General features: G+C 41.1%; 2 protein-coding genes and 1 long non-coding RNA gene across 3 annotated transcripts in view; 2 read left to right on the top strand and 1 right to left on the bottom strand.

Moving 5' to 3' along the window:
• The window catches only part of LOC145448336 (uncharacterized), a 200509-nt gene that overhangs the window by 46046 nt on the left and 138489 nt on the right, over positions 1-15974 (top strand). The window lies entirely within an intron of this gene.
• LOC145448205 (uncharacterized) lies at positions 3436-6352 on the top strand. The gene is made up of 2 exons (XM_080326556.1): positions 3436-3765; positions 4199-6352. Exons 1-2 carry the CDS (start codon positions 3563-3565, stop codon positions 5970-5972), a joined length of 1977 nt encoding a protein of 658 aa, XP_080182682.1. The 5' UTR covers positions 3436-3562; the 3' UTR covers positions 5973-6352.
• On the bottom strand, positions 12230-15270 carry LOC145448204 (CWF19-like protein 2). The gene has a single exon (XM_080326555.1). It carries the CDS (start codon positions 15159-15161, stop codon positions 12771-12773), a length of 2391 nt encoding a protein of 796 aa, XP_080182681.1. The 5' UTR covers positions 15162-15270; the 3' UTR covers positions 12230-12770.

Raw genomic sequence — 15974 nt, 5'->3', positions numbered from 1 at the left:
ACATTGTAGCCTATTTTTAGGCCCATTGGTGTAGATCAGCGGTTCTCAACCGGGGGTCCGCGAAGCATTTTCAGGGGGTCCGCGAAGCCTCTAAATTTTTAAAATGGTTATTAACAAATTTGCATTTCTTTAAATTAGGGCAATCACGAGACAGTTTCACTTCATCGCTGCTAAAACTTCAGGTCTCACATCAACGGAATGGTCGTTTTGTTGGGGTTTGTGGTGAAATATAGAAGTCGCAGTCATGCAGGTCAATCAGGGTGACTTCGAAATGTTTACAAAACCCATTTTCTCCTGTGATATACATAACCAATATTCCGGAATAACTTATAAAGATGAGCTGCATGATAGAAACGATTAGGCTGGACGCTGTATGTTCATTCAAAATATGTTTCTCAATTTAAGTGCCTTATATGTTGCGATCATACCTGAATGTGTCGTCGGAAGAGTGCGTTATTATTATATCCGCCATCACATATATTGGCGGAAATGGATTTTTGGTACTCGTTCATCAAATCCAAGACGCAGATTTTTAAGACACAATCACGCATTCCAAGAAATGCAGATAGACGGCTACAGAAAAACGCTGTCAAATAAAAGTACACAAAATTTATACATAAATAGCATCATGTTATTTTGAAGAAAAGACATTTTGTTACTGTTTATTACTAGCCTACAGTTAATATTTGCACAAGACAGATGACGGTTGCACGCTAATTGACCTAGATTTGCTCTAAAACTTTGGGGGTCCGCGGGGGTCCGTGACGATTCAAAGGGGTCCGCGAAGGTAAAAAGGTTGAGAACCACTGTTGTAGATGGTCCAATGTCTACTCTTTGTGAATCATAAACCATCGAATGAAACAAATAAGTTGACATATGGCGTGATGATCAGCACACCTGGCTTAAATAAATGCGCCAGAAGTTTCTATAAAGCTCACGCCAATATATCAAATCTGACTGCATGCGTGGAGGACATTCGTTCTTATCAGAGGTGGTCAAAGTAGTCACCGTCGCTACTCAAGTAGAAGTAGAAGTAACGCCGGAATTTCTACTCAAGTAGAAGTAGGAGTGGTGATTCACAAGTAAGTAAGTAAGTAGGTAGTCTACGCTTATTTTTGCCTACAAAACTGAAAACTGTCAAGTAGAAGTAGAAGTAGTCTAAAATCATAACTACCTAAAAAGTAGTGTGACTAGGAAAAATCTACTTGAAGTACTTCAAAAAGTAGCTGTACTTCGTTACTGACCGCCTCTGGTTCTTATAGCACATTGGTTCTCAACGTTTGGGTGTATCGATAGATTTGGTTTGCGGTCTAAAAAGTGCGATGTGTAGACAACATTGTCGCTATGAAGCAGTGTTGGGATGACTCGAGTCAGCTTTTTCGTATGACTTGACTTGACTCGAGTCACTTTGCTAAAATGACTTGACTTGACTTGACTCAGCGTATCATAAATGTGGATTGACTCGTGACTCGGAGCAAAATTCACGAGTCAATTTCAAGTCATCAAGTTGTCGGTGTCTATAAATGTCACTGTATCTTGCATATGTTCGGATTGTTCGCGAAACGCTGGTGTGACTCGTGAGAGCGACCAATCATTCAATAATCGTTCGTTTTACTGAGCCTCCATTGTTCTCTCACAAATAAATTGACCGCAAACGAAGTGATCGAACCTTACAGCTTACGTTGTCGTAGTATTGTAAAGTAATTTACTAGCAAAATGTCTATTTCTGTTCTCTGTTCTTACCTTAACTAAACCTCTTGTTCTGCTGAAATCGAATTCGAATGTAGTTTTTATAGTCCTCAACCATTGGCGCAGGCTCGAATTGTATTATATCAATTTTTAAATGGTTATTGTATTGCAACTTATCAATTCGTTTCTCTATTCTATATTTAGGCTGGTAACTGTAAACTGAGGCTATATGCAATTACGTAGTTAGGCAGTTCTACGTATATGTGAGCGATACAACGTCTTCTTGCGTGTATATATTTAACTCTGTATTCGTTTATCGGCTCAAAATCAATGACCACTCAATTTGTAATTCGGACAGCTAGCAAAATGCAATGCCGTAATCATGCCTCATACTTCGAAAAGGCAACTTGACTTGAATTGTGACTTGACTCGTGACTTGACTTGACTTGACTCGACTTGACTCGAGTCACCTCCAAAAATCTAGTGACTTCACTTGACTCGAGTCACTTTCGAAAATCGATTGACTTGACTTGACTCGAGTCAAAATGTGCAATGACTCGAAATGACTCGTGACTCGAAGGTAGTGACTTGATCCCAACACTGCTATGAAGTAACAGGTGTGATATCAGCACTGCACACCAGCACATTCACTGAACTTCAATGCTGCCAGTCAGAAACTGCTGTTGTTGAACGTTTTTTTTCTGTATTCTTGATAAGCTGCTTGGTAAAGACAAAAAGTTCCAACCCAAAATTATGTGCCACAATTAGGGTTACATTTAAAACAAATGGTTGTTTAAAACACTTCGATTAAAACATATTTTAAACAGTGTTTTGAACAAAGGCCTTTTAAAAAAAAATTGTTTTTTAAAGATACTTACGCCATAATCGTGCAAATACATTCCAAAAGACATGTAGCATGAGCCTACGGACGTTTTACATCCAATATAGTCGACGTATTCGATATGTAATGGTTGGAACCCTCGAAATAGTCGGCTCAACAGCTATATTACGTAGATATAGATCATTGCTACGGAATGAATGTTCTGATGATGATGACCGCACACCGCAAAAATGCTGCATGATGACGTAGCCCTAATTAAGAAAATTGCCGGTCCGTATATGACAGGGGTTGGAAGCGTATTTCGTGAAAAAAGCTACATTTACCCTATATTTTCAATGGTCAATGGCGATCGACCATGACATCACAATTGAATAATAGTGACGTCATAGCTTCAAAACATGTTTTAAAACAATTGCCTTGTTTTAAACATGTTTGTTTTAAATAGATTTTTGTTTTGAATGCAACCCTATCCACATTGCATAATTTACCTACTTTCAGTTCAGTTTATTATTAAAATTTCATCATTCAAAACACCACAAGACTGCGATACAATACTTCAGGGCAAAATTTTGTCAAAATTAAGTTTCCTACTGTCTAAATTATCATTTTTAGTGCAAACCTTTCCGATTATAGGTCTAAAATAATCGTTCTACTTCTTACACACGAATTACTACCAATTCATGTCAAATGATATGTATAGAGTATAAATAGCATTGTCTTGCTTGACTCGCAAATCAATAGGATGAAATGTCCTCGCGTTAAATATAGTAAAATTGAGCATGAGCGGTAGTGTCGCGATCACTACTTCATTCGTGTGGTAACGGTGGAGATTAATGGTGCTCGAGATCGCCTTTGCTTCCTGTTGAGTAAAGATTGAAAGAAATTATGATAAAGCAGCGTGCGCGATGAGCGCTATTGCACTATTGTGATCACTCCGGTACTTTCCTGTTGCGCTGAAGCCAGCCTATATATCTTTCTGGAAGCTTGATAGACATATGGCCGTTTAGTTTAGCTAGCAAGCGCCCTGTGAGGATGACAACAATGAGGCTGTTGGTAGTTTTGAGCATTGCTTACTTCGGCAACGTCACTTGTGACAATACCAGAGCTAATGCTGCCCAGATCGACAAAAGATATGATCTTTCGAGGGGAAGGTCTGTATTCGTTATGGACAGTGCATTACCACAAGAGCAAGTTCTCTCTCTCAAAACTTTCATGGCGACGAACGACCACTGGAGGTATGAAATGTGATATCAGTCCCTGTTAGTTATATACAAGTAAAGAATGGATTAAAATTGCGTTACATATCTATCAAGTATCAACATGCTTGACATCGAGTCATAGTGAAAAAACAAATCTCAAATCCTGTTGTAATTTCATGTGCACGTTGCACAATGCACGCAGTGAAATCACGCATGGAACATGAAATTATCAGCAGGAGACAATCAATCAATCGTCAGATTATATTACATTTTCATCTGCCCAAGACACACACACAATTTACAATGCGATGTAATGAACAGATAGGAGGATGCCGAACGACCAACCAGATAGGATCTTTTGAGCTGGCATCCACCTCGACCTAGTGCCCGATTTCACAGTCTTCTTCGATTCCCCCAATATATGTAATGCATTGGCTCTTTATAGAAATAACAATGCATTGTATTTTAGATACGTTCTACATGACCCTCATTCCGTCAGTAAAGAACATATATACGACGACAGAAACGGAATACCATGGAAATCGTGGCAGGATTCGACTTTACTGCGAGAGACTGACCTCGGCAAGACCATGAAGAAGATAGTGGACGGTGTGCATCGTATAGCCAAAAATTCAACCGATAATTTTCAACTGAACGAGATCTATTCCGCACTCATAAGAAGAGGTGATCGAACCAACCTCGTTGCGGAAGGCAGTGCGGATGAAGAGGCGTATCACATCGCAATCTTCATGAATATTGTGTGGAGAAAGAACGCTTACGGGGAACTGATCATATACGACGATGACGGGGAGATCTTGACCGCCGTCAGGCCGAAGTTCGGGCGAATCGTCATCTGGCACAGCTCCATACCGTATATAATCCGACCGCCTAGCATCGCGCAGCTGGCGACTGAAAATGTTGTAATGTTGCAATTCAGCGCGAACCTTGACACCAATCTAAGAAAGACAAAATTTTACAAGAAATTTGTGGATGAAATGAGGCGTCCACCCATGTTAGAATCATGGTTGAAGGAACACAAAAACGTAGATCCCGCTGAACTGGATATGGAAAAGCATCTCACATTATACAGGAAGAACAGAAGAAAACATTTTGTAGCCGTCTTTGACGGCTTGTTCAACGAAGACGCATTAAGCGCCATAAGAGCTTGGACCGTTAAATACGGACTATACTTTTTCGACGGCTCACTGGACGCATCAAGCGACAACGTGCAATGGATAGCCGCGATAAACATCCACGATTTCGTGAAGACAGACTTCTGGCCGATCATTCACAAGATCGCGTCGTACGTGTCGAACAGTTCAGATTGGTACCCGTACGATGTCGCATGCAATCTGATACGGAGTTACGATCATACGCGGTTTCACCTCGACACGTCGCACAATCGAGAAAAGGAAATGACGTTTCTACTTTACCTCAGCCCAAATTGGACATCTGTTGACTACGGCGAGACGGCTTTCATGGAAACCAACGATGATCATCGTTTCAACGAGTATGTAGCCGAAGTCGTGCCGACTTTCGGGAGAGCGGTGATATTCGACGGGAACTTCCCGCATTCTGCACACCCTCCGTCGGTGCTGCATCACAATGCCAGATACACCTTCGCAGTCAAGCTGAGCTACAACAAACTCCTCGCGGTCAAAAAAACTTTCAGCGAAGAGAAAAAACACGAGCCGGCATTGCCAGGCTCAATTAATGCTATGTCGCAATTGAAGCAGCAGCCTGCGTCCAGCGTAGCGATGTCAAAAGTGCGAGCCGTGGTCGATCATCTAGGTACCAGAAATCTGCAGAGACAGGTCTCCGGAGCCGGGTTTTCCGAAGAGCAACGATTCGGCATACAACAGGAAAGCGAGGAAGACGAGGAGCCGGAAAGCGAGGAACCGGAAGGCGAGGGGCCAGCCGGCGAAAGCCACGGAGAAGGGTTCCCGATCGAGGAATTTATGGAAGAGATGGACGCGCCTCTGACGCGGGAACAACTGAAAATGATGAACGAAATGGCGAAATACCACAAGATGAGCGAATTCGCCCCGACCGAGGAAAGACAGCAACATGAAGACCCGATTCTGAAGTACTTCGACGAGGAAACGAGAGAGAACTCTATCCAGATGTGGCAGAAAGAAAGTGGCGGCGACGCGGATACTCTGAGCGATTACCAGGAGTTGTACTTGAGACAACGATTGCGTTTGAAAGACCATGCGATGGGGAAGATGGCCCAGCTTTTGTAGCGCCAATGTCTTGCGACTATTCCTATCCTATAGCCTAACGCGAAAGCCTGTTCTTGCTTTGTAAATGTAATGAAAACAAAATATCAGCTATAGGATACTGAGAATTATGCCGGAGTTATTACAAAATGCCTTTGTGTGTTATTTTTCATCACTTTTAAGAACTTTAATTTGAGAGAGTAACAATGAGGAGTTTACACCCGCCAATATAAATTGTTTTCAAGAAGAAACCAGCGCAATCAAGATGAAGTCTGAAGGTGGGTGTCTGATTCCAAAGACTACTCCAAGTCGCTTTGACGCCTAACTTTCTTTTCTTTCTATCGCATTTTTGTGGTGTATTGAACTGATAAAATTGCTAATAAACTAGCAACAAGAGACAATAAGTTAGCGAGCCGGATAGAGAATTTTAATTTATATTTTCCGGAGGTATACAAGTTCAGAGGCAAAACCCCGAGAACCACATTATTTATGATATGCAATTACTGATCATAACTTGCACCCATTTGTAACAATATTCACCATTTGTCACGAAGATTATTCTTGTGATTTTGAATGCTCTTAATAGAAATTTGACTATCAAATGTCTGCGAAGTTTGGTCGTAATCTATTGAGCCTACTTGAGAGTATTTTTCAGACCACCGATATGCTACTTGAAAAAGTAAAAACTAATAGCAGTGTATAAGTAGTTTGGGATACTGGTTGTACGAAGCCAAACGCCTGCTATTGCAATACTAATATGCGGTATTACCTCATTATTGACCACATCGCCATTTAGCTGAGAGCTAAGCTCATTACTTTTTAAATCATTATTCCTATCGAAGTTACAATATCGCATCATCTATTGGGGTTGGGGGCTGCCAGTAAAACGGCACTGAAGCCAATGCAAAAACTACAACATCAGGTCCTCCGTATCATAGCCAGGGCACCAAACAGACCAGGATGTGTGTCCAACAAATCACTGCTCAAAAGATTTGGTGTCTTTAACCTAAAAGATATGCAGAGATTAGAAATTGCAAAGTTTTTTTATCAGTTCCACTGCGGCCACTGCCTCGAAAGCTTCAATGGCTTCTTTACCTCGGTATCATAAGTGCATCCAGAGGTGGTCAAAGTAGTCAAGAAAGCTACTCAAGTAGAAGTAGGAGTAGTGATGAAAAAATCTACCCTGGCTTCTTTACCTCGGTATCATAAGTGCATCCAGAGGCGGTCAAAGTAGTCAAGAAAGCTACTCAAGTAGAAGTAGGAGTAGTGACGAAAAAATCTACCCAAGTACGAGTAGAAGTACTTCTTCCATATGCAACCTAAAACTACTTGAAGTAGAAGTAGACTGACTTTAAATCTACTCAAGTAAGTAAGGAGTTGTGAAAACGATCGTAATTCGTTCGCTTTGATTGTCAAACGCTGCAAATTGAGCTATGCGAAAGGTGCAGAGCTTGATTCATACTGATGCATACCAGGAGGTATCCAATTTTCGACAGCATAAGCGTTCGTGCGCATGATGGGAGGAAAATGATAGTATTTATATGGAAATGCGATACTAATCTTCTGTTTATTTACTCGAACAGCACGTTTTATAAAATATCAAGGCATGGCATCCTCCCACATATTATAAGGCCGGTAGTTTAGTCGAAGAGAAATACGGAGAAGTTGTGTCGGAGACGGTGTAAACACTTTGCGTGATTAGTAAACGTTAATAAAAAATATAGTGGATCATCAAAATGCCATATTGTGTAGCTTTATTTCCGGAAATTGAAGGCATTACTACACTTGCTTTTATACTTCAACATGTATGTTCTTCAGACAAAAGAACTGATACTAATTAGAACCCAAAGTATGTTATGCCTACTGGGAATTGAAAGTGAAATATAAAGACTACTTCTAAGAACGGACAATGTATTCCATGTCTTCAGTTCAGAAAGTTTCAAAGGTTGTATGGTTAAACAGATCTAAAACTAAAAATATAATCAAAATCCACTTTTCCAGATTAGGACACGCCATGGACTGCTAGACTACGATATGATAAGTAAATGCTAGATTGCGAAACATCAGTTTTAAACGTTATGATGGGCCATATATACCGTGATGAAATATATACTGCGATGTGAATGGAAGCACACAACCCGCTACCTAAATTATATTCACTGATACTTTCGTGAAATCATATTGGTCACTCCATATCCACTGCGCGCGACGAAAATTCTGGGTTTTACTGAAGTTTTTTAACATTAAATGTCGATACTCAGTGAAAACAGCCCCGAAATTCCTCAGGCTATCTTCCTGACTGGAAGATTAAACTACTTCTACTTGACAAAATGAAAATAGCGAAAAGTAAGTAAGTAGATCACAAAATATTATGAAGTAGAAATAGCAAAAATTAGGTCTACTTGAGTAAGTACTAGAAGTAGAGGAAAACTACTTTTGTATTTCAAAAAAGTAGAAGTACTTCCGGTACTGACCACCTCTGCACATAGTATCTTATCAGAGCCTGAGCTATTTTTCGAACAGCTGGCTACATTTGAATTTCATCAGATCATCGTCAAAGAGAAATATCTACTTAGTATTCACCCCCACCCAATAGCAACCTAACTAAGAGATCGATCGACTGCTCAGGACCTGTCATGTGGAATGAATTACCACAACATATCCGTGAATTGCCTTATAATAGATTCTAAAAAACATTGCTTCATTGATCATTTGCTACCATCGTTTGATTTTTTTCTTTTCCATCTTTAACTAACAGTTTTTACAGCCAGACTGTATAGAGACAAGTGTACCTGTTTGATGCGGGTGTAATCAGACTAGTTGACCCGTAAGGTCGTATCTGTTACGTGGGTTATTGTATGTATTATGATGATGCTTCCAGAGGTGGTCAAAGTAGTCAAGAAAGCTACTCAAGTAGAAGTAGAAGTAGCGAGGCAAAATCCTACTCAAGTACAAGTAGAAGTACTTCTTTCATAAGCAACCTGAAACTACTTGAAGTAGAAGTAGAATTTGCTGGCTTTAAATCTACTCAAGTAAGTAAGTGGTTTTGAAAACTGTCATAATACGTTCGCATGGACTTTCAAAAGTTGCAAATTGATCTATGCGGAAGGTGCGGAGAGCTTCATGTACAATGCATATTGATGCATCCCAGAAGGTATGAATTTCCGACAGCATGAGCGTTCGACTGAATCATGAGATGCAAATGACAGTTTTGCTATGGAAATGAGATAGTAATCTTTTGTTTGCTCAAACATCCCGTTTTAGAAAATGTGATGGCATGTTCCCTTACGCATATTACGGCATTTAGTTTAGTCGAAGAGCAATACGGAGAAGTTGTATGGATATGATGTTAACACTTTGCGCGATTCATATACGATAATAAAAAAATGTGGCGTAACGTAAAAATGCCATATATAATATAATTGTATTGTAGGAAAATAGACGGCGATGTTACACTTGCTTTTAAACTTGAACATATATGTTCTCCAAATAAAAGAACTGAAACTAATTAGAACTCTAAGTAATAACACTGCGAATTGAACGAGAACTTCCAATACTGCATCAGAAAAGCGGAAAATGTATTTTATGTCTTTTGTCGAGACAGTTTTAACGGTGGTCAGGTATAACAGATCTAACGCTCAAAATGTCAGAGTCGTGTTTTTCCAGATTGGGACACGCCATGGGCTGCTAGATTACGATATGATGGGTAATTGATAGATTGCAAAACGGTAGTTTCAAACGTTATAATGGGCCATATTTACTGTGAAGAAATAGGTCATATGGGCGAGCATGTGGTACAATGCAACCTGCAACCTAAATAATATTTACTTTCGTGAAAACGTATTTGTAACTCATCTATATCTAATCGATGTGAAACGCGACGGAAATTCTGGGTTTAACTTAAATTTTCTTAAAATTGAAAGTTAGAACTCCGTGAAAACAGCCCGAGAATTACCCAGTTTCTCTTTCTAATTGGGGGTTACACAACTTCTACTTGACAAACTGAAAATAGCGAAAAGTAAGTAAGTAGATCACTAAATATTATGAAGTAGAAGTAACGAGGATTCTATCTACTTGAGTAAGTACCAGAAGTAGAGGGAAACTACTTGAGTACTTCGAAAAAGTAGAAGTACTTCGTTACTGACCACCTCTGGATGCTTCCCGTTGAAGTAGCAAGGTATGACGTCATGCCTTACCTAACTGTGCATGACCGCATCACTCGTGCTTGATCGCTTTATCTCTTATCTCATCTCTGGTTGATGGCACATGGAAGCCATAATAAATGTACAGCAATAGAAACAGTATCGATCATTCCTTTCTGATACCGAATACTGTGCATGCATATTTTCTGTACCACCATCATTGCCGTCTGTTTGTTATGTATTTTGATTGGATGAAAAAATAAACACTCTTTCTCTAGAGCAGAGTGGTTTTCAACCTTTTTGACCTCGCGTACCAGTAAAACTTCAAAACAATGTTGCGGGTCGGTGAACCTTCAAAAACTTCAAACCAACCCTAAATTCAATGAAGACAAATATACGGGGTTTTAATGATGACCCGACTCGAGTCATTATGAATGCGTATTGCGTAGTAAAGAAAATAAAGTCTAGTAAAGTTACCACGTCATTGGTATTACGTCTAGCACCTGATACTTGAAAAATAGGGCATGAAAATGTTAAAAGTGAGGGAAATCACAATATTATGAATGCGAGCCAAGCTATTTATCACGCCAGCAGAGTTGAAAAGAGTGGGTTGAAACGGATTGAGCTGAACAGTGAGCTCAATGACTTGGACTCGAGTCACAACATTATGACTCGATCCTCTACGCACTGACTTGGACTTGACTCGGTGGTGGATTGAAAATGACTCGGGTCAAAACTATAAAAGTGAGATTGACTTGTGACTTGGTTACTCATTTCGTTTGAAAGCAATTTGACTTTGCTGTTTGCTTATTGCTATCGCCCAGTGGTGGCCTTACGATTGGGAGGGCCCTGGGCGAGACTTCGGGGGTGGGGGGTGGGGGCTATAAGTAGCCTATGTAATCGCAAGCCACCACTGCTATCGCCCCTATTATACTGCCAAGTGTTGCATAATTGCACGGTCTGAAATACAAGAAGTTTGTTTCAAGTCTCCGTAGCTTTCACATATAACTTGTCCGAAACGAGTAGTAAGCTATACTTTTAAACAGTTTTGTACACTTGCACCATCGCGACTGACTTTCAAATTAGATCAGGAACTCTCTACTGCGACACCAAGAAGAAAAATTTGAATATAAAATTGTAATATATTTGGCGGAAACTTGCCACGGACCAGCACTGGTGGCCGAGAACCACAGACCTAGAGCTCCGGCTCCGATAAAAATCCACGGATCCTAAGCCCTGATCACGGTAACTGCAAATTTCTAAAATTGAGCAGCCTATCTGCAGCGTCATCAGCCATTTTGCGTTAGTCGTGGCGATGTAGGCTATTCAATTCTGAAAGTGGCCACCTGCGATCAACCGTTAGTACTACGTGACCCATCGACCAAAACTACTTTTCGAAAACAAACTTACTTGATTACTTTTCATTCCTTCACTTCCTGCTTTCAATTAGGGCTGCGCAAAATGATTCGAGTACTCGAATCTGAATCGAGTATTAATTTCAATGATTCGAGTCGAGTAGTAAAAGACGATTTTTTCGAGTACTGAAATTATACGCTCCTCGCCATTGAAAGTTAATTTACCAACGAGAATTATAGTTCCGATACAATTTTCCGCTGTGGAAGCCTTGAAATCACGATTAGCCGTATCGCAGAATACGAAACAGGGTATAAAGTACTAGTACAAAGCTACGAAAGGTACTGGAAATAGCACATTTCCAAAGTCATGATCATTCCACTTACTCTACTTCCCTACTTTCAATTGAAGTAGTTTTGACATGTCTTTGGAATCACTACTTCTACTTGCAATGGAGTAGAAACTTAGTGTTACTTTCACTCGAGTACCAGTGCGGACTACTTTGACCACTTCTGGTGCTAGCTGCTAGCATATCAAAAACTGGCTCAGACTAAAAATAATCTCTCATGATTCAGGAGTTAGTTGGGTGTCAGATTCCATAGACTGCTCCTTGTCGCTTCGACACCTTCCTGTCTTTTCATTGTATCGCATTTTTTTGTGGTGTATTGAACTGATAAAATTGCTAATAAACCAATGATGATGATGATAGTAACGGTAGTCCAATTGCTGCCAACATTGCGCCATGCTACCACTGGAGTGAGCGTTGTACGATGGAAATGATTCAAATTGACATTGAATTTCATTTATTGAAAATATTTAAAAAAGATAAAGCGTCAGATAATGTGGCTTGCATCACTGAAGGGGTACAGCGCTTTAAATATGATGTAGTCTCAAATTAGAGTTGAGAACGTGAAAAATATTTTGGCATCAGCCACTTTCCTCAGAAAGCCACCGTACTCGATCTGTAGCTAAAAGATTTTCACGAGTGGTGCTGTTGCTCTTCAGCAATTTCTGTGGTATCAAGGTCACGTATCATAGCTTATAAACGGTTAGCAAAACTTCCGGCAAGCATATCTTCACTGTTACACGTCCTCGAAGCAATTGAGCAAACACCCAGAGAACGAATTTCAGATAGTTGTAAGCCATAGGAATTTTTTAATAGCGGTCAGCTGATATTATCCCATCAAAAGATTTTAGCGGGCACAGCTCGAAGGATAATGGTTGCTGCAAAAACTTTTTCTCTCACTTTCAACTGTAATTTGAGACCACATCATATTTAGAGCGAGCGCAGTGCCCCTTCAATGAGTTATTGTGATAGCGATCACTACTACAGTCCCGTCATGTCAGAAGTGCAATCGTATGGCTTATACCAGTTCGAAAACGACAGAGACCGTTTAGTCTGTTCGGAAAAATGCTCTTTGGGAGGATTCCTCCACAATCTAGGCTCCACGTCAAGCATCCCGCCGACAATCTCTCTACCGAAATACGACGGGAATATCGACTCGTCTTCCACGACATGCGCGAATCCGCCATCCATGCCGAAATCGACGCTAAAATACGGGAGACCTTTGGGAATGCAGGACTTCGCATCTTTACCTCGCGTATCCACCAGTTTCTTATTATGGGACCATTCGCTTTCCGATTCCTGAATGGCTTTTTTGAAATAAATGGGAGCCAAGTGCCCTTCCTCTTCAGGCAGCGGTACGCAATCGATAAAAAAGTGTCGCGATTTTTTCAGGGATACGCAAGTCTGCATAAAAACGCAGTCCATCTTTTTAGATTTGAACATGCCGATTAACGACCGCATGAACGCTTTCAGTTCGTACCAAACGTCTTCATCTAAACTGGTTCCGGTACTGCAATGGTGCATAGGCACGATGAAACAGTGACCTTCCGATAGAGACCTATGGTCTGGCAGCATTAAATAACACTTTTTCCCGATCGCTATCAGTAAATGCTTTGGAAGTTCCTTGTTGCCGAAGCAAAACCGACAGCTTTCTAAGCGCCTCGCTAGCTTTTTGTGCTCTGCCATGGCCCGATCTTTTTGCCTCGATTCCTCTTCCGTTCTGGTATTCCTCCGCGAAGCTTGCGATACAAACATATCGTCCAAAGTGAAATATTCCGAATCGGTGCCTTTAAATTGATTAGACGCTAAGCGAGAGAACATCGCATGTTGGTCTTCCGCCTCATGCGTTTTCTCTCTCCGCACAAGATCGCTTAGAGAATACCGGTCGTCATCGGCGAAATACCGTTCTCTCTCTCCTTCCTTGTGAGTCGGCACTTTTGTTTTCTTTCGTCTTTTGTTAGGCAGCTCCCCGTATGACGAGTCGGACTGCTGTAACGGCCATGATTGTCCGTCTTTTCCAGTTCGAGTTAACACCACAGTCTCTTCTTCGCTAGAACTATCGTCTTTGGACGACTGATTTGTCGATTTCACGGAAGATTTACTGACAGAGTCCATTTCCGATCGCCTCGACGAGTCCAATTTTGCTTTTAGTGATTCCGCCAGTTTTTTGTTGCCCATTAACTCCGCTTTCAATATTTTAGCGGCAATTTGATTTTTTTCCTGTTCCGTCAAAATTTTCACATGTTGTGACAAGGTTTCTTTCGGTTTGACTTCAGCCTTCTCTGGCTTTTGATCCGCTTTTACAATGGATGTTGATTTTGCAGGCATGACTGACGTCGACGCACTGCGTGAGCCATCACGGGGTCGCTCGTTATTTGACTTCGTTGGCGGTTTAGAATTGACAATATCATTTCGCCTAGTTGAAATGTTGTCTGATGAAGCATCCTGTTTTCTTTTAGCATTCGATTTTACGTCCTCCCGAGAATGCTTCTTCCAAGATGGCTTGTGATCTCGTGAATACCTATCATGCTTACGATGAGAATCGCGTTTCCTTTCAACACGATCTTCCTCTCTAGATCTTCTGAAACCGGACGCGTTTCGACTGTATCTGTCATCATCTTCATCACTCGGCTTGGTAAATGACCTTCTACTTTTGTAATTATCTGGTCTAGAGTCATTTCGAGCAGGTTCTGCATCTCGAAGCATTCTCTGAAATTCTTCCCATGAACCATACCTTTCTGCGGCAATCGATTCTACACTTATACCTTGCTCTTTGGCTTGTTCATTCATGCGTTTTAATGACCGCAGAAGCCAATCCTTGTGGACTTTGTTCTTTTTTTCTGGGTTTTCCTGAGGAAGACCCTCCCCTCCATCTTTCCAAAACGGATTCAATTCTCGAGAGTGTTGTCCGATCACTTCATCAGATTTGGACTGTTCTTGTTTTTGTAACTTTTTTTTCTCCTTCAAACTTGCAGACGTATAAGTGTTGTCGTTGCCGATGATGGAGTCAAAAGTCAGCCAGTTGCTGGGTTCTTTCTTCTGGATGTCGACAACATTATCAGTTTTTTCTTGCCATTGTTCAGGTTCGCTGCCACTACTTTCTTCACTTTCGCTGGAACTTTTACGCTTCTTCTTTTTCTTCTTCTTCCTGTGCTTCTTTGGCTTTGGTTGCAAATCCTGCAACGCAGTGTCTCTCTGAAGTCTTTTCTCGATATCAGGCAGTACCCATTGGTCTAGGCCTAAATCCTTATGCCTCTGACGAGCCTTTTGTTTGTCTTCATATTTGAGTCTCTCTTTTTCGAGGATTTCTCGGCGAGCAGTTCTCCTCTCCTCACGCTTCCGTTCAAGTTCTTTCGAGCTAACGAACGACATAAAATTTCGCGTAATTCTGCAATAGCAAAATTATTTCTACGGTCCAGCGTTTAGGCTCAAATTACACAGTCAATGAACCAGCCAACAGGGCCCCTTGGATATACTCAGATATCGCAGGTATCGCAGATATCACTACTGTGGATATACTCAGATATCACAGATATCATTGTGGATATACTAAGATATCGCAGATATCACCAAAAACCGCAGACATTGAGGTCATATGAAGGTCACGCTTCGTTTAGAGCGCAGATATCACGTCTTAAGCATGTCTAGGTCGATTCAGTGCGCAGATATCAGGTCCGGACCATGCCTGGGGGAATTTTGTGCGCAGATATCAGCTCTGGAGCATGTCCGGATACAAATAGTGCGCAGATATCAGGTATGGACCATACCTGGGCTCTTTTGGTGCGCAGATATCAGCTCCGGAGCATGTCCGAATACAAATAGTGCACAGATATCAGGTCTGGACCATACCTGGATTCTTTTGGTGCGCAGATATCAGCTCCGGAGCATGTCCGAATACAAATAGTTCACAGATATCAGCTCCGGAGCATGTCCGAATACAAATAGTGCGAAGATATCAGGTCTGGACCATACCTGGATTCTTTTGGTGCGCAGATGCAGGTCTGGACCATACCTGGATTCTTTTGGTGCACAGATATCAGCTCCGGAGCATGTCCGAATACAAATAGTGCGCAGATATCAGGTCTTGACCATAAAACCAATGATGATGATGATGAGATATCAGTTCTGGACCATACCTGGGCTCTTTTGTTGCGCAGATATCAGCTCTGGAGCATGTCCGAATAC

The sequence above is a fragment of the Botryllus schlosseri genome, chromosome 10 (genome assembly GCF_051294905.1).
Source record: "Botryllus schlosseri isolate E-star chromosome 10, Bs_hap1, whole genome shotgun sequence".
NCBI classification, from domain to species: Eukaryota; Metazoa; Chordata; class Ascidiacea; order Stolidobranchia; family Styelidae; genus Botryllus; species Botryllus schlosseri.
The sequence above is the reverse complement of the archived record's forward strand: the minus strand, read 5'-3'. Positions and strand labels throughout refer to the sequence as shown.

Coding starts and splice junctions, on each gene's coding strand:
- LOC145448205 (XM_080326556.1), top strand. CDS start 3,563: ATGACAACAATGAGGCTGTTGGTAGTTTTGAGCATTGCTTACTTCGGC. Junction 3,766..4,198: donor GCGACGAACGACCACTGGAG/GTATGAAATGTG, acceptor ATTGTATTTTAG/ATACGTTCTACATGACCCTC.
- LOC145448204 (XM_080326555.1), bottom strand. CDS start 15,161: ATGTCGTTCGTTAGCTCGAAAGAACTTGAACGGAAGCGTGAGGAGAGG.